The following is a 17,846-nucleotide window of genomic DNA, read 5'->3' on the forward strand; positions in this document are numbered from 1 at the left end:
CCCTAAAAAACGTCACCTCTCCCTCGCCCCCCGCCATAGCTGGGCTTGGTGATCTGCACCTATAATCCCAGCACTTTGAGAGGCTGATGCGGGAGGATTGCTTGAGTCCAGGAGTTTGAGCCCAGCCTGGGCAACAAAGTGAGATCCCACCTCTACAAAAAGTTTAAAAATTAGCTGGGTGGCTGGGCATGGTGGCTCGCTCCTGTAATCCCAGCACTTGGGGAGGCCGAGGCTGGCGGATCACGAGGTCAGGAAATCGAGACCATCCTGGCTAACACAGTGAAACCCCATCTCTACTAAAAATACAAAAAATTAGCCGGGCGTGGTGGCAGGCGCCTGCAGTCCCAGCTACTCGGGAGGCTGAGGCAGGAGAATGGCGTGAACCCGGGAGGTGGAGCTTGCAGTGAGCCGAGATCCGGCCACTGCACTACAGCCTGGGCGACAGAACCAGACTCCATCTCAAAAAAAAAAGAAAAAAAAAATTAGCTGGGCATGGTGATGCACGCCTGTAAGTCCCAGCTACTCGGGAGGCTGAGGCGGGAGGATCGCTTGAACCCAGGAAGTCAAGATTGTGGTGATTGTGCCGCTGCACTCCAGCCTGGGTGACAGATGAGAGACCCTGTCTCAAACCAAACCAAACGAAACTTTCACCCTTGTCAACCCTTTTACCCACAGTGCTTGTTTGCAAAAATAACTACTGCCATAAGTAAAAGGAATATTATGCAGCCATGAAAATGACAATACAAATATGTCACTGGGGGAAAAACAGCATAGACAAATGATTATAACTTTGCCTGGGGAAAAGGAAGAATACAGTGAAAATCACAGCCATGAAAAGTAATTCAGCCAGTGACCACAAATCCCTTGCTCTAAAAGAGAGAGAGAGAGAGAGAGAGAGAGACAGACAGACAGAGAGAGGCTGGGTGCAGTGGCTCACGCCTGTAATTCCAGCACTTTGGGAGGCTGAGGTGGGTGGATCACCTGAGGTCAGGAGTTCGAGACCAGCCTGGCCAACATAGCAAAACCTCATCTTTACTAAAAATGCAAAAATTAGTCGGGCATGCTGGCATGCACCTGTAATACCAGCTACTAGGGGGTGCTGAGGCAGAAGAATTGCTTGAACCCGGGAGGCAGAAGTTGCAGTGAGCTGGGATTGTGCCACTGCACTCCAGCCTGGGTGACAGAGTGAGACTCTGTCTCAAAAAAAAAAAAAAAAAGAAAGAAAGAAAGAAAGAAAAACTTGCATTGGGATTGGGTTGTAGAATCCTAGGTGAAGATGGCCTCAGGGTGAGGTTTTCTTCATAGGTTTTTCTGGGTGGCATTTGCCACCAAAGCTTGCTTCCTGGCACAGAGTTACCTTCTTGCTGATAAAAGCAATGATCTTTTAGGAACCAGAGGCGATGTCTCAACCTCAGCACTGCTGACATTCAGAGCTGGGCCATTCTCTGCAGAGGGGGCTGTCCCCCACCTCTGTCCACCAGGTATCAGCAGCACCCCCGAGCTGACAACCAATAATGTCCCCAGACTGGGTCAGTCTCCACTGAGCATCACAGATTCAGAAGATATTTGATGGAAATTGGCATTTGGGTGTCAGAAAGGGGCAGAAAAAATGATGATGGGATATTTCTGGATTAGTCAGTATGACCTAGCGCTGCCTGTCTCTTACTGAAACGTACAACTGTGTGTGCAACGATCACACTTTCTATTCTGTCTGTTCTCCAACAGAACAGACATGCAAGAAACAGAAACTCAACAGCTTCAGCCCCGTTAACGACTTGCCTTTCACTGGACTCAGAGGCTTCCAGAAGAAACCTGGAAGACATTTTCAAATAAGCAAGAAAAATAGCTTGATCACTAAGTTTAAGCTGAACAGGGAAACCTGGAGACCTTTAAAAAATATTGTTTCAAACCACCCACAAGTCCTTCTTTTGCCCGTGCACTGCAGAGGCCAGCTTTTAAAAAGGAAGATCATCTCCCCAGGTCGAGGGGCCAACATTCTGTCTTGGGATGGTTTTTGCAGAAGCTGTACACAGAGGGTACGGGAGGCTTAAAAACCTCACACCCTTTATCACCAGCGGATGTGAAGCCAGGCTATTTACTCTCAAAAAATGAATCAGATTGTCATCTCGTATTTCTGCTTTTTGTGGATTACCAAACACCTCTCAGCTGTTTCCAGTTGGGGAGGAGGAAGGATGGACGGAGGGAGGAAATCCCAGCCTCTGTCGCAACGGGGTGAGAGTGTTTTAAAGTAGGCACTGCTTACGAGCTATTTTCACTTTCTGGAAACTTGAGCAATGGTTGGTGGTCATGGTTACCCGGGGCCCCCGAGAATGGGGAAGGTGAGGGGTGGCAGGGGAAATCTGGGGGGAGAGATACCTCCTTGCCTGAATGAGACATTCAGGATAGTAGGATTTAGGGATCTCCTCTGCTGTCCAGGTGGGTTCCAGACTGGTCACCTCCCACCATTGAGGCAGTGCATTTTTTTGCACCAGGAGACCTCCAGGGGAGGCTTGTCTCCTTGCCTTCCAGTGCACACAACGGCTGGGTCAATTGTAGAAAGCCACCACTCCCTTCCAGTCGGGTTCAGGGGCCCTTGGAGGCAGACAGAGCAGGCTAACAACCCAACTCCACCACCCTGCAGCTACCTCTCTGGGCCTCTGTTTCCTCATCTGGAAAAGAGCTTCATGCATGGCCCTCGAATGCAGGTTTCACTGTTTTCCCCTAGCAGAATGAGGAACTCACCCCTTAAGAAAAGACTTGCTAAATGTCAAGACGAGTAAAGGGCAGAACATGCCAGAAACTTAGCATGTTAACCCCCTTTAAAAATATAAATAAAATTTAAAAAGCTGGCACTCCAGAAATTTGGCTAAAACCTCAGAGGCTTCCAGGAAGACGTTAAGTTTTTTTTTTTTTTTTTTCTTCAGCCTAGAGGAGGCCACGTCAGTGGGACCAGCACTTTCCCAGCTTTGGGGCAAAGAGGCAATTTATGGCTCAAAGAACAACCTTAAAATAACCCTCCCTCAGTCCTAAAATGCAGTGTTTAAATTTACAGAAAAACCCACAGGTTCCTGGCAGGCGGGCGCAGCAGCTGGCAGTCCCGGTGCTGGCCAGAGGCAGGACCCACTGCACAGGATGCTTTAGTGGCGCTGCCCTCCATCAAACTGTCCGCTCCCCCCTCCTCCCAAGTGCCCCAAGGCCCCAGTTCCAAGCAGCCAGACCAGTACTGTGGTTTTTTTTAAAAGATGCAAAACTTTTTAATTAAAAAAAAAAAAAAAACCCAGCAAAATCTTATAAAAACGAACCAGGTAGCCCAAAAATGCCCACCTGTCTCTCTATGTACAGTAATACAATATTTGTCACAGTCACTATATACAATATTATAAAAAATGCCGCAGACAGTACAAATTAAGGCCCTTATTTCTCACAAGGCATCAGAAGCCTCGATCCTCTAGTGTAGACCCGGTGGGAGAGAAGATGCCACTTAAATTATTGCACCATTTTGAAAAACAAAACTCGTCAAGGAGGATCGTGGTCTTTTCCCACCGGGCCTTCAGTCACAGATGGGGGCTGGGGCGGTGGCGTCGTCGTCGTCATCATCGAGGGAGACCCTCTGTAGCCACGCTGTGCCCGGCCCGGTTCTCTGGGTCCAATAAATATCAGTCACAGTTTGGGAGGGGGCCGCGCCCGGCGCGTGGGACCCGCCACGGCCGCGCGCAGGTGGGCAGGGGCGTCCCGGCTACATGTGCCGTTTCATGTGCAACGCCAGGTGGTCGGAGCGCGAGAAGGCACGATCGCACAGATGGCACTGGAAAGGCCGGTGGCCCGTGTGCTTGCGGTAGTGGCGTGTGAGCTCGTCTGAGCGCGCAAACTTCCAGCCGCAGCCGTCCCAGTTGCAGTGGTAGGGCTTCTCACCTGCAGGGAGGGGGCGAGAGTGAGCCTCAGTTTCCCTCCCAGGACAGGGCACGTATGGACACTGGCTACCCCGGCGAGCGCAACCTATCCCTAGCCAGGCCCTTGACGCGCTCCCTGCTGAAGTGTTGCGCCCCGAGGGATCCTTGTCCTACATCCCCAACTCCCCCCGCAATCCGGATCTTCACCCCAGGGGGTCGGAGGAGCGCACGGTCCACTCCCCACTGTTGCGAGACACGCCCCCCCGCACGGGTCCTAAGCATGCACCCTCTCTCCAGCATTTTAAGACACGGAATCTCTCAAGGTTTCCCAAGCGCACACTCCCTCCCCAAGGTCTTGAGCCTTGTCCCCAGAGGAGTCCCAAGCCTGCGCCCCCTCCTCAACTTCCGGAGACGCAGCATCTCCCCGGGGTTCCTAAACGCGCACCTACTCCCCAACGACCCGAGCCTCAGCCCCGGGGATTCTGAGCCACTCGCCCATAGGCTCCTAAGCCTGCTCCCCCTCCCCAACTTTCTGAGACTGTCTCCCTAGCCACGCCCCCAGGAGGTTTTCCAAGTGCCCTTCCCAACCTCCTAAGGACTCCTCTGTCCTAAGCGTGCGAGCCCCCACCCCAGCCTCTCGAATCACACCTCCTTAGTGAGGGTTCCTGGGTGTCCCCCAACCAACCTCCCGAGCCACGCCTCCCGGGGAGTCCTAAGCGTGCGCCCCCAGCCAGATCCCCGAGCCACGCCCCAAGGGAGGTCCTAAATTCATTTTCTGGCGCGCGCTGGGAATCAGACCCCCCCTCGCGCGTCCCCCAGCTGGCGCTGCCTGCCCGTGCGTGCCGCCCACCTGTGTGCGTGCGCAGATGCGCCTTCAGATGCGAACTCTTGGTGTAGGTCTTGCCGCAGCCCGCGTAGCTGCAGGTGTGAGTGGCGGTGCGTTTGCGGGGCCAGGAGCGACGGCCGCGCTTTGGCTTGGCCTCCAGCAGCTCCAGTGGGGACGCAGGCGGCGTGAGGAGACCGCGGGCGGCGGGGGGCGCCAGGCCCAGGGCTGCCGCGGCGGCGGCCGCGTCGTCAAAGAGACCGAAGGCTGGGGGCGCAGGCGGCGCGTAATGCAGGCCGGGCCCAGGCGCGCCGAAGCCAGGGCCACCGAAGGGCGGCGGGAAGGAGGCGCGCGGGCCAGGCGCGGGCAGGCTCGCGGGGCCGTCGGGGCTGAGCGGCGGGGTGTCGGGCGGCGGTGGGGGGCGACCCCCGGGACCTCGCATGCACGAAGCCGCCGGGCCCGGGGCGCCTTCGCGCTTGAGGCCGCGCGGTCCACGGGTCAGCCCGGGAGCGCAGCCGTAGCCGCCGCCGTCCGCTTCAGGGGGCTCGGCCTTGACCAGGCGGCCGGGCGGCGCCAGCAGAAAGCGGCCGTGCAGTGCGGGCCCCGGCGGCGCGTCCAGCTCGGGTCGCAGCAGCTCAGACACCAGGCCACCCGCGGGGGCACTGTAGGGCGGAGGCGCGCCGGGTTCGGGGTAGTAGAACGCAGGCGGCGGGGGCGGCGGCGGCGGCTCCGGGGCGGCCTCGGCGCCCAGGCCGTCCAGCCCCATGGACAGGATGAAGTCCAGCACGCTGTTGAGGTCGTCGTCGGTGCCGCCGGGCTCGGGCTCGGCGCGCGGCCAGCGCTGCGGGCGACAGGGCAATGGGCGTGAGCGGGAGGCAGGGCTCGGGGGGCGCTGCCTGCTGCCCCCGCTGCCCGCCTTCTACCACCCTAAGTCCGCGATCCCCGTGGCCCGCATCCTCTCCTGAGTCTGCAGTCCCCGCCTTCGCGTCCTGTCACCCCGCAGCCCACGTTCTACTACCCCGAGCCCGCTGCCCACGGTCCCGGCCGCCCAGCCGTCCCCGCCGCCCTCACCTCCTGCAGGCCGCGCTCGCGGCACGGGCTGGCGAAAGTGGAGAAGGACGGCAGGATGGGTTCACTGAGCGCCATGGCTGGGACCCGGGGAGGAAGGACGCGGACGGGGGACACCGGTGAGTGGCTGCCCGAGGGCGGGCTGGTCGGGGCGCGGGCGGGCGGGGACGGCTCTGTGGGCCGCGGCCTGGCCCGCCCCAAGCCTTATAGGCGCGGCAAGCGCGGGGGCCGGGCCAAAGCGGCGGCGGCGGAAACGCGTCCCGGATGGGGACGAGCTCCGGGCGCAGCCTAAATTTAGCCGCGGTATATAAGCCGGCGGGCGGCGGCGGCCGTGGCCACTGCGGCGGCCCGGGCCTTGCGCTGACAGTCCGGCCCCTCGCGCGCAGCCAGGGCCGCGCCTCCTCCTCCCCGGGCCCCGCCCCCGCCGGTCTCCCCGGCGACGTTGTCAACACGCGCTCCACAACAGCGGCGTGACGCCCAGGGATCCCCCGGGCGCCCCGGGCTCCCGCCTGCGCTAGCATCCCGGGGACCTGGAGCGGGGGCGGTGTCGGGGCCTCTCGGAAACTCAGGGGAGCACCGGGCTTGGCGGCCTCCCCGGATCCCTTGACGGAAGGGGAGATTGGCTCCAGCTTCAGAGGTCCACAGAACCCTGGGTGGATGGGAAGCCTGGAGTCTCCAGGATTCATGGATGGGTGAGGCCGGGCCCCTCATCTGTCGTGGGACCACCCAGAGGGCGCCACCGTGTGCACATCACCCTGTTAAAAAAAAAAAAAAAAAAAACCTTGTGTAGACCGGGCTCCGTGGCTCACACTGTAATCCCACCACTTTGGGAGGCTGAGACAGGAGGATCACTCGAGACCAGGAGTTCAAGACCAGCCTGGGTAACACAGTGGCCCCCATCTCTTAAAAAATAAAAAAAAAAAAATTAGCTGGGTGTAGTGGGAGGCTGAGATGGGAGGATCGCTTGAGCCCAGGAGGTGGAGGCTGCAGTGAGCTATGATCACACCACTGCACTCCAGCCTGAGTAACAGAGGAGACTCAAGAAAACAAACAAAACGAAACTTTTGTGTGGCAACATCAAGACACGTTAAATCTTTGACATTTGAGACGCCCACCCCCTCCTCCCCAGCCCGTCAAGTGCAGGGAAACTGAGGCAGAGGTGGCTGGGAGAAGTTGGAGGTCCAGCAGGCACAGGCAGGCTGGGTTCCTTTACCAACTTGCATAAGCGAATTAAGTAACTCAGAATGACCGGTGATGATGGTCATTCCCCCAGTACAACTCCAGCATCGGGGCGTCAGAGGACAGTGCTGCTCAATGGGTCCCTTCAGTGCTCCACCTCTGTCCCCCACACCATATCCCTGCTGGCCGGGGGCTGTCACTCCTGTTACAACTGTCTGCCAGCCCTGTGTGGGCACTGGGGACACAGTAACCAAGAGATAGACAAGACCCATGCTCTAGGGGACCTCTACTTTAGTGGAGGAGGGAAGGATGGAAGTTTATTCATTTGGGTTTTTTTGAGACCGGGTCTCCCTCTGTTGCCCAGGCTGGAGTGTAGTAGTGCAGTCACAGCTCACTGCAGCCTCAAACTCCTGAGCTCAAGTGTTCCTCCTGCCTTTGCCTCCCAAGCAGCTGGGATTACAAGGTGGATGCCACCGTGCCTGGGTAATTTTTTGTTTTTTTTTTGTATTTTTTGTAGAGATGGGGTCTCACTATGTGGCCCAGGATGGTCTTGAAGTCCTGGACTCAGGCGATCCACCCGCCTCGGCCTCCCAAGGTGCTGGGATTACAGGTGTGAGCCATTGCGCCTGGCCTTACTGATAGGGGTTTAAAAAGAAAAATGGAGCCGTAGAAGGGACTAGAAAGTGAGTGTGTGATGAGGCAGGGGGAGGGAAGAAATGGGGAAATTTTGAATCTCACCCAGGAGGTGAAATGTGAGCTTACGTGAAAAAGTCACTGGGGACCTTGTGGGTATTGGAGGAAGAGCATCCCAAGAGGAACCTAGAGCCAGGTGGTGAGGGATGCAGGCAACTCCTGCTCCGGAAGCTTGGATTCTCAGCCCCTGCAGAAATGCACTCTGCAGGGTCTCCTCTGCAGCCCCCACCAAACCCAGTCACCAGAGACTTCAAGTTGGGTACAAACTTGCTTTCTGCAGTTACCACCGAAATGGCTGCGAGTCAGCCTCAGCCACTGAGCATGCGCTGTGTGACCTTGAACCAGTGGCTTTGCCTGTTTGGGTTTGCCACCTCAGTCTGTGAAATACATATAAGAATAGTACCTTACCCCAAATGGCTATTGTGAGTTCACACAGGCTCTTTTCTTTGTTGTGGAAGTAGGTAGCATCCTGTGTGACACTGAACTCTCTACCAGTGCTTGGGAGATGGGCCTGCTTGTGTGCTTTGGGAATTGAATTGCCTTTCTCTGGGCCTCAGTTTCCCTGTATGATAATGATGGAAAGATTAAGGGTATCAGGAATTTCTCCGCAAGGATATGGGATTCCTGGGCAACTGCCGGGGAGGGTTTTTGTTTGTTCATTTCTTTGCTTTGGCCAAGACTGCTGGCTGGACGCGGTGGCTCACACCGGTAATCCTAGCACTTTGGGAGGCTGAGGCGGGCAGATCACTTGAGGTCAGAAGTTGGAGACCATCCTGGCCAACACAGTGAAACCCCGTCTCTACTAAAAATACAAAAATTAGCCAGGCGTGGTTGCACGTGCCTGTAATCCCAGCTACTCGAGAGGCTAGAATCGCTTGAACCTGGGAGGTGGAGGTGGAGGTTACAATGAGCCCAGACCACGCCACTGCACTTTAGCACTCCAGCCTGGGTGACAGAGTAAGACTTTGTCTTAAAAAAAAAAAAAAAACCTCGGACCACAGCATCCCTCTGGTTTCTCAGCGAGCACCGTGGTCCCCTGGGCCTCTGAGCCTTGCTCACTGGCACCTGCAGCTCGTCTGAGGTACCTCTCTGCCTTCCTCCTTTCTTACTGTCTCTGTTTGGGTCCTGAAACATACCAGGCACGTTCCCCCTGCAGGTCTCTGTGCTCACCGTGCCCCCCACGAGCATTCCTTTCTTTCCATTTCCACTTGTGAAGCTCTGTCCGTCTCTCTCTCTCTCTCTCTTTTTTAACCTCCTTTAACTAACGTGCTTTATTTATTTGTTGATTTTTGAGACAGAGACTTGATCTGTTGCCCAGGCTGCAATGCAGTGGTGCCATTTCAGCTCACTGCAGCCTCCGCCTCCTGGGTTCCAGAGATTCTCCTGCCTCAGCCTCCTAGATAGCTGGAATGACAGGCGCCTGCCACCATGCCCAGCTAATTTTTTTTTTTTTTGAGATGGAGTCTTGCTCTGTTGCCCAGGCTGGAGTGCAGTGGCGCGATCTCGGCTCACTGCAAGCTCCACCTCCCGGGTTTATGCCATTCTCCTGCCTCAGCCTCCCGAGTAGCTGGGACTACAGGCGCCTGCCACCACGCCCGGCTAATTTTTTGTATTTTTAGTAGAGATGGGGTTTCACCCGGTTAGCCAGGATGGTCTCGATCTCCTGACCTTGTGATCCGCCCGCCTCGGCCTCCCAAAGTGCTGGGATTACAGGCGTGAGCCACCGCGCCCGGCTTTTTTTTTTTTTTCAGTAGAAACGGGGTTTCACCATGTTGGCCAGGCTGGTCTCAAACTCCTGACCTCAAGTGCTGCCTACCTCAGCCTCCCAAAGTGCTGGGATTTGGGAGGCGTGACCCACAGCGCCTAGCCTGGACTTTTATTTTTTTAGAGAAGTTTTAGATTTATAGAAAAATTGAGCAGAAAGTACAAGGTGTTCCCAGGTAGCACCCCTCGCACCACCCCAACCTTTCTCCTGTTATCATCTTGCATTAGTGTGGTGCATTTGTGACAATTACTTAGCAGAGAGGAATATATTATTATTAACTAATAATAATAACAGCCCATATTTTATTTATTTATCTTGACACAGGGTCTTGCTCTGTCGCCCAGGCTGCAGTGCAGTGACAGTCATGGCTCACTGTAGCCTCAAACTCCTAGGCTCAAACCGTCCTCCCAGCTCAGCCTCCCAAGTAGCTCAGACTACAGATGTGCACCACCATGCCTGGCTGATTTTCATTTGTAGAGACAGGGTCTTGCCATGAATAATTCAGTCCATCAGTAATGGGTTAAATGGTGAGCCCACAAAGAAATTCTAAGTCTCAATCGCTGGCACCTGTGACTATGACCTTATTTAGAAAGTTTCTTTGGCTGGGCGCGGTGGCTCACGTGTGTAATCCCAGCACTTTGGGAGGTCGAGGTGGGTGGGTGGATCACCTGAGGTCGGGTGTTCAAGATCAGCCTGGCTAACATGGAAACCCCATCTCTACTAAAAATATAAAATTAGCCAGGCATGGTGGTGCATGCCTGTAGTCCCAGCTACTCGGGAGGCTGAGGCAGGAGAATCACTTGAATCCGAGAGGTGGAGGTTGCATGAGTTGAGATCGCACCCTTGCACTCCAGCCTGGGCGACAGAGTGAGACTGTCTCAAAAAAAAAAAAGTTTTTGCAGACATCGTGAAGCGTCTTGAGGTGAGATCATCCTGGATGAAGGTGGGACCTGATCCAGTGACGACTCCTCAGGAGAGAAAGGACTCAGGAACACAAACACAGCGAAGAAGAGCATGTGAAGATGGCTAGAGGCTGGAGTGAGGCAGCCACAGGCCCAAGGATATCTTTGGAGCCACCAGCAGCAAAACTGGGAACAGATTCTTTTATTTTCTTTTTTTTTTTTTTTTTTAGATGGAGTCTCACTCTGTAGCCCAGGCTGGGGTGCCGTGTTGTGATCTTAGCTCACTGCAGCCTCCATCCCTTGGGTTCAAACAATTCTTGTGCCTCAGCCTCCCAAGCAGCTGGGATTACAGGTGTGTGCCACCATGCCTGGCTAATTTTTGTATTTTTAGTAGAGATGGGGCTTCATCCTGTTGGCCAGGCTGGTTTTGAACTTCTGACCTCAAGTGATCTGCCTGCCTCGGCCTCCCAAAGTGCTGGGATTACAGGCGTGAGCTACTGCACCCAGCTAAGGGAACAGATTCTTTCTCAAATGGCTGGCTGCTGTGGCTCACATCTGTAATTCCAACACTTGGAGGCCGAGGCAGGAGGATTGCTGGAGTCCAGGAGTTTGAGACCAGCCTGGGCAACATAGTGAGACCCCGTCGCTACAAAAAATACAAAAATTGGCTGGGCATGGTGGCGCATACCTGTGGTCCCAGTTACTTGGGAGGTTGAGGTGGGAGAATCGCTTGAGCCTGGAAGGCGGGGGCTGCAGTGAGCCAAGATCACACCACTGCCCTCCAGCCTGGGCGACAGAGCGAGACTCCGTCAAAAAAAAAAAAAAAAAAAAAGGAATAAAAGAAGATCCTTTCTCGGAGCCTCCAGAGGGAACCGACCCTGCTGATGCCTTGATTTTGGGCTTTTGGCCTCCAGAACTGTGGGGAATACATTTCCATTGTTGGAAGCCACCCAGTCTGTGTCTTTTGTTGCGGCCACCACAGGAAACTCATACATCATGGTAACCAGCTGTTCTCTCGCCTGGCTTCCTCTCCAGACGGTGAACCCCTCAAGACAGGGGCCTTCCTTGACTCATCTCTGTGTCCTCCTGGGCCCAGCTGTGGACCCACTTTGTTGAAACAAATGTGATGTAAAGACAGTGGCCACCCACTGAGGACCTCCCAGGGCAGTGTGAAACATTTCAGCAGAGTGCCTGGCCAGCAGAACCAATGAAGAGAGCCGCCAGTGCGTGGAAAGAACATGAGCTTTTAATTTTATTTTAGAGAAATGAGGTCTCGTGGGTTGGTCTCATGGGCCGGGTGCAGTGGCTCATACCTGTAATCTCAGCACTTTGGGAGGCTGAGGCAGGCAGATCACCTGAGATCAGGAGTTTGAGACCAGTGTGAAAAGAGACCATGGTGAAACCCCGTCTCTACAAAAAATACAAAAATTAGCCGGTCGTGGTGGCGTGTGCCTGTAGTCCCAGCTACTTGGGAGGCTGAGGCATGAGAACCGCTTGAACCTGGGAGGCAGAGGCTGCAGTGAGCTGAGTTTGTGCCATTGCACTCCAGCCTGGGTGACAGAGTGAGACCCTGTCTCAAAAAAAAAAAAAAAAAGCAGGAATGGTGGCTCACGCCTGTAATCCCAGCACTTTGGGAGGCCAAGGCGGGTGGATCTCGAGGTCAGGAGTTCAAGACCAGCCCGCCCAACATGGTGAAACCTTGTCTCTACTAAAAATACAAAAATTAGCAGGGCGTGGTGGTGGGCATCTGTAGTCCCAGCTACTCAGGAGGCTGAGGCAGAGAATTGCTTGAACCCAGGATATGGAGGTTGCAGTGAGTGAGATCGCACCACTGCACTCCAGCCTGGGTGACAGAGTGAGACTCTGTCTCAAGAAAAAAAAAAGACAGAGAAATGAGGTCTCACTATGTTGCCCAGATTGGTCTTTAACTCCCGGCCTCAAGTGATCCTCCTGCCTTGGCTTCCCAAAGTGCTGGGATTACAGGCATGAGCCACTATGCCCAACCTAGATGAACTTTAATTGTCATATTAGCTGTGTGACCTTAGGCAAGCCACTTAACCTCTCTGAGCCTCAGTTTCCTTTTGAGAATATGAGACAGCATTTGTCAGTGTTCAGTAGTACTTGCTGGCTGATTGTGAGGGTGAGTGAATGAGCCTGTTAGGGGATCTCAGGCACTGTGGAATCTCTCTGTGCAGGAGAGGCTTGGCACCGGGAGGGGTCTTGAAACACAGACCCTCTCCTGCTGTTGTCCTGTGAAACTGCTATCTGGTTGGTACCTGCCTGCGTAGGTATGTGTTCCCGTGAAGTCTCAGCCAATGATGATGTTGGAGAAAGAGCACTGGGCATGAAGTCACATTCTCAGCCCTGCCTGGAACTAGTTAGGTGACTTTACCCTCAAAGCTCTGCAAGCCTTGGCTGGGTGCAGTGGCTCACGCCTGTAATCCCAGCACTTCGGGAGGCCGAGGCGGGTGGATCATTTGAGGTCAGGAGTTCGAGACCAGCCTCGCCAACACAGTGAAATGTCGTCTCTACTAAAAATACAAAAAATTAACCGGTGTACCTGGCTCATGCCTGTAATCCCAGCACTTTGGGAGGCTGAGGTGGGTGGATCACCTGAGGTTCAAGACCAGCCTGACCAACATAGTGAAACTCCGTCTCTGCTAAAAATAGAAAAATTAGCCAGGGATGGTGGTGGGTGCCTGTAATCCCAACTACTTGGGAACTTGGGAGGCTGAGGCAGGAGAATCGCTTGAACCTGGAAGGTGGAGGTTGCAATGAGCTGATTGCACTCCAGCCTGGGTGACAGAGCGAGACTTCATCTCAAAAGCAAAGCAAAATTAGCCAGGCATGGTGGCACACATCTGTAGTCCCAGCTACTTGGGAGACTGAGGCAGGAGAATCACTGGAATCCCGGAGGCAGGGTTGTAGAGAGCCAAGATCACGCCACTGCACTCCATCCTGGGTGACAGAGGGAGACTCGGACTAAAACTCCTGACCTCAGGTGATCTACTCACCTAGGCCTCCCAAAGCGTTGAGATTACAGGTGTGAGCCACCATGCCTGTCCACTGTTGGGAACTTTATGTTTCCTGATGATGATTTGTTTTTTGGAGACAGGGTCACCCGGGCTGGAATGCAGACATGTGATGATAGCTCACTGCAGCCTCCAACTTCCAGGCTCAAGCAATACTCCTGCCTCAGCCTCTTGAATAGCTGGGATTGCAGGTGCGCACTACCTCGACTGGCTCATTTTTAATCTTTGTTTGTAGAGACAGGGTCTCACCATGTTGCCTAGGCTGGTCTTGAACCCCTGGGCTCAAGTGATCTTCCTTCCTAAGCCTCCCAAAGTGCTGAGATTACAGGCATGAGCCACCGTGCCCAGCCTCGATGGTGATTATCTTATTGTCATCTTTCTTGTGGCCCCTTATCTTCTCCTTACAACTCAACATTATAAATGTAGACCAAGGAGGCAGAATATTTTCCTCAAATCTGTTGATAATAGTTGCTTTTAGCACTGTGCTGGCACAGATTCTGAGGTTGTAGCCAGGCCCAGTGCTGTGATGGATTGGTCATGTCTGTGATTGACTGGTGATGTCTGTCACCAACAGGGGATTGGATAAGTGGTACGTGTGCAGCTTTGTATTTGTTGTCTCCTGCCAGGCTGTCTTCAAGGGCTCAGGAAACGTGCAAATGAGTTTTTCGTCTGAGCCACAAATAAATACTGAGCTTCCGCTCCATGCTGAACTGGGCATGGAGAGGAAACTGATGAAGTGTACGGCCTGTTTCTGCCCATAGAGAGATTACAATCTTCTTTTACTGGGCCCTGGACATTTCTAGTAACCTTGAATTCTTTCCACTTTTCTTCTAGAGTCTAAGCTGCCTTTCTCTTTACCAGCTGTTTGCCCCAAATAGCTATTGTGTGCACTTGGCTCAGATCCCAAGAGCAAGTACTCAGGAATTCTACAGAAAACACGTCATGTAAAATACAGCTGAGCTTCCAAGACAAATTATGAGCACTGGAGGAATTACAGTCACATTACAGCAGCAACTGGATGATGACTCCCAGCTGGGGTGATTGGGGTGTTTCTGCTGAGGTTTGCACAACCGTTTTTCAGTATGTTGCAAAACTTGGCTCCTCATGTTGCAAAAATGTTTGGTAGTTCTGCCTTTCTTGAGGATGCAGAGAGATATGGGCAGAGGCACCCTCTGCAAGTGCTCTTCTTATCTCGGGTCACCACCTTGTCGCTGCCATGCTTGGAGCTGAGGTCTGATAGGAAAGGTCACTTTGTGATTTGCCTGGTTGTCTCTGGAGTTTGTGTGTGTGTGTGTGTGTGTGTGTGTTTGCACAGGGTCTCGCTCTGTCTCCCAGGCTGGAGTTCAGTGGTGCTATCATAGGTCACTGTAGCCTCAAACCCCTGGGCTCAAGCGATCCTTCTGCCCCCGCCTCTCAAAACACTGGGATTACAGACCTAAGCCACCACGCCTGGCCCTGCCTCTGGAGTTTTCTTATTACTATATAAATAATTAGGTCACGAGTGCGTGGGGAGATACGGGATTGCACTGGGCTGATGACTGATGGATTTTCATCAGAACCTCTCATCATCTGCTTGCCAGCCAGGCCACCACTACCTCAGTCTTATTGACACACAGGATAGAAGACGGGGAGAGAGCAATACTTACTGAGCACCTACTGTATACCAGGCCCCATGCTGAGGATCTGGATGTATTTTCTTTTTTCATTTTTTTTTTTTTTTTGAGGCCAGGTCTCAATCTGTCACCCAGGCTGGAGTGAAGTGGCGCAATCTCAGCTCACTGCAACCTCTGCCACCGAGGTTCAAGTGATTCTCCTGCCTCAGCCTCCCGAGTAGCTGGGATTACAGGCACACGCCACTACACCCAGTTAATTTTTGTTTTTTAAGTAGAAATGGGAGTCTCACTATGTTGGCCAGGCTTGTCTGGATGTATTTTCTTAATCCTCTCAGTTGGTCTGTTCAGTGAGGTGAGTGATGGACAGCTGGAACCCTGAGTTTAGATTCTGGCTCTTGTACTTGTTGACCTTTAGTGAATGATGTTCTTTTTTCTTTTTCTTTTTTTTTTTGAGATGGGAGTCTCGCCCTATTGCCCACGCTGGAGTGCAGTGGCGCAACCTCGGCTCACTGCAACCCTCTGCCTCCCAGGTTCAAGCAATTTTTCCCACCTCAGCCTCCTGAATAGCTGGGATTACAGACATGCGCCACCACACCCAGCTAATTTTTGTATTTTTAGTAGAGACGGGGTTTCACCATATTGACTAGGCTGGTCTCAAACTCCTGACCCCAGTGATGATCCGCCCATCTCAGCCTCCCAAAGTGCTGGGATTACAGGCGTGAGTCACTGTACCCGGCCTGATGTTCTCTTTTTGAACTTCAGTCCCTCATTCATCAAAGGGGCATGAGAATGCCCGCCCCATCAGGTGTTTATGAAGGTAGCAAACAGGAGAGTTGCTTGAACCCTGGAGGCAGAGGTTGCAGCGAGCCGAGATCACGCCACTGCACTCCAGCCTGGGCAACAAGAGCAAAACTCTGTCTCAAAAAAAGATTTTTCCCAGTAGAACCCTTCCATCCCTGGGAGCAATTTTTATTTATCTTTTTTTTTTTTTTTTTTTTTTTTTGAGATGGAGTCTTGCTCTGTCGCCCGGGCTGGAGTGCAGTGGCCGGATCTCAGCTCACTGCAAGCTCCGCCTCCTGGGTTTACACCATTCTCCTGCCTCAGCCTCCCAAGTAGCTGGGACTACAGGTGCCCGCCACCTCGCCCGGCTAGTTTTTTGTATTTTTTAGTAGAGACGGGGTTTCACTGTGTTAGCCAGGATGGTCTCGATCTCCTGACCTCATGATCCGCCCGTCTCGGCCTCCCAAAGTGCTGGGATTACAGGCTTGAGCCACCGTGCCCGGCCGATTTTTATTATCTTAATTGGAGGTTGGCAAATGGTGGCTTGCAGCTTAAAAAAAAAATGAAAATATCAATAGTGTAATTCTTTATATTCTATGCATATTCCTACATAAATTATATATATGTATATACATTTTTATCAAGGTGAAGCTCACATAACCTGAAATTAACCATTTCATTTTATTTCATTTATTTATTTATTTTTGAGACAGTCACTCTGTCTCCCAGGCTGGAGTGCAGTGGCGCGACCTCAGCTCACTGCAGTGTCCATCTCCCAGGTTCAAGTGATTCTTCTGTCTCAGCCTCCCAAATGGCTGGGATTACAGGCGCACACCACTCTATCTGGCTAACTTTTGTAGTTTATGTAGAGACAGGGTTTCACTGTATTGGTCAGGCTGGTCTCGAACTCTCAACCTCAGGTGATCCACCTGCCTTGGCCTCCCAACGTGCTGGGGTTACAGGTGTGAGCACCGTGCCTGGCTAAGGACTACTTCTTATTGGGCAGGTGCTGGAGCGTGAGCTGTCTACCAGAGTGGGCCAGTCTTTGTCCTCAGGGAGCTTCCAGACAGGGAGGAGACTGAGGATTCAGTGAAGCTCCCTATCCAAGCATCACAGAGTCACAGGCTGATGGGAAGGCTGAGGGAAAAGTGGGGAGTGCTCAGGGTAGGATAATGGGGCTCTCACTTAGATTGGAGGGGAGGCAGGAAGAAAAAACTTTTTTTTTTTTTTTTTGAGATGGAGTCTCGCTCTGTCACCCAGGCTGGAGTGCAGTGGCGCGATCTCTGCTCACTGCAAGCTCCGCCTCCCCAGTTCACTCCATTCTCCTGCCTCAGCCTCTGGAGTAGCTGGGACTACAGGCACCCGCCAACACGCCCGTCTAATTTTTTGTGTTTTTAGTAGAGACGGGGTTTCACCGTGTTAGCCAGGATGGTCTCATCTCCTGACCTCGTAATTCACCTCTCTCGGCCTTCTAACGTGCTGGGATTACAGGCGTGAGCCACCGCGCCCGGCCCAGAAAAAAACCTTTTAAGACCGGGCGCAGTGGCTCACGGCTGTAATCCCAGCACTTTGGGAGGCTGAGGCGGGCAGACCATGAGGTCAGGAGATTGCGACCATCCTGGCCAACATGGTGAAACCCAGTTTCTACTAAAAATACAAAAATCAGCTGGGCGTGGTGTTGTGTGCCTATAGTCCCAGCTACTTGGGAGTCTGAGGCAGAAGAATCGCTTGAACCTGGGAGGCAGAGGTTGCCGTGAGCAGAGATCATGCCACTGCACTCCAGCCTGGTGGCAGAGTGAGATTCTGTCTCAAAACAAACAAACAACCTTTTAAGCAGAAACTTGAAGGCCAACGGGGTCACGTCCAGGAGAGTGGCGAATCTGAAGGCTGTTGATGCAGTATGAACCTCACCAGCATCTGGGACATTTTAAGAACCTGGTTGTAAATGTCGAATTTACAAGTGCTGACTTCAGAGTGATTTCTTTTTTTTTTTTCTTTTGAGAGGGTCTCACTCTGATGCCCAGGCTGGAGTGCAGTGACGTGATCTCAGCTCACTGCAGCCTTGATTTTCCAGGCTCAAGCAATCCTCCCACTTCAGCCT

General features: G+C 53.3%; 1 protein-coding gene across 1 annotated transcript; it reads right to left on the reverse strand.

Annotated features, from left to right (window-relative positions):
* Positions 1 to 3,229: 3,229 nt before the first annotated feature.
* On the reverse strand, positions 3,230 to 5,974 carry KLF2 (Kruppel like factor 2). Its single transcript, XM_023229638.3, has 3 exons — positions 5,785 to 5,974; positions 4,741 to 5,554; positions 3,230 to 3,912 (listed from the first exon to the last, which is right to left on the reverse strand). The coding sequence occupies exons 1-3, from the start codon at positions 5,857 to 5,859 to the stop codon at positions 3,737 to 3,739; spliced, it is 1,065 nt and encodes a 354-aa protein (XP_023085406.2). The 5' UTR covers positions 5,860 to 5,974; the 3' UTR covers positions 3,230 to 3,736.
* Between the last annotated feature and the right edge of the window lie 11,872 nt (positions 5,975 to 17,846).

The sequence above is a fragment of the Piliocolobus tephrosceles genome, chromosome 21, assembly GCF_002776525.5.
Source record: "Piliocolobus tephrosceles isolate RC106 chromosome 21, ASM277652v3, whole genome shotgun sequence".
Lineage (NCBI taxonomy): Eukaryota > Metazoa > Chordata > Mammalia > Primates > Cercopithecidae > Piliocolobus > Piliocolobus tephrosceles.

Coding starts and splice junctions, on each gene's coding strand:
- KLF2 (XM_023229638.3), bottom strand. CDS start 5,859: ATGGCGCTCAGTGAACCCATCCTGCCGTCCTTCTCCACTTTCGCCAGC. Junction 5,555..5,784: donor GCGAGCGCGGCCTGCAGGAG/GTGAGGGCGGCG, acceptor TGTCGCCCGCAG/CGCTGGCCGCGCGCCGAGCC. Junction 3,913..4,740: donor GCATCTGCGCACGCACACAG/GTGGGCGGCACG, acceptor CCCTCCCTGCAG/GTGAGAAGCCCTACCACTGC.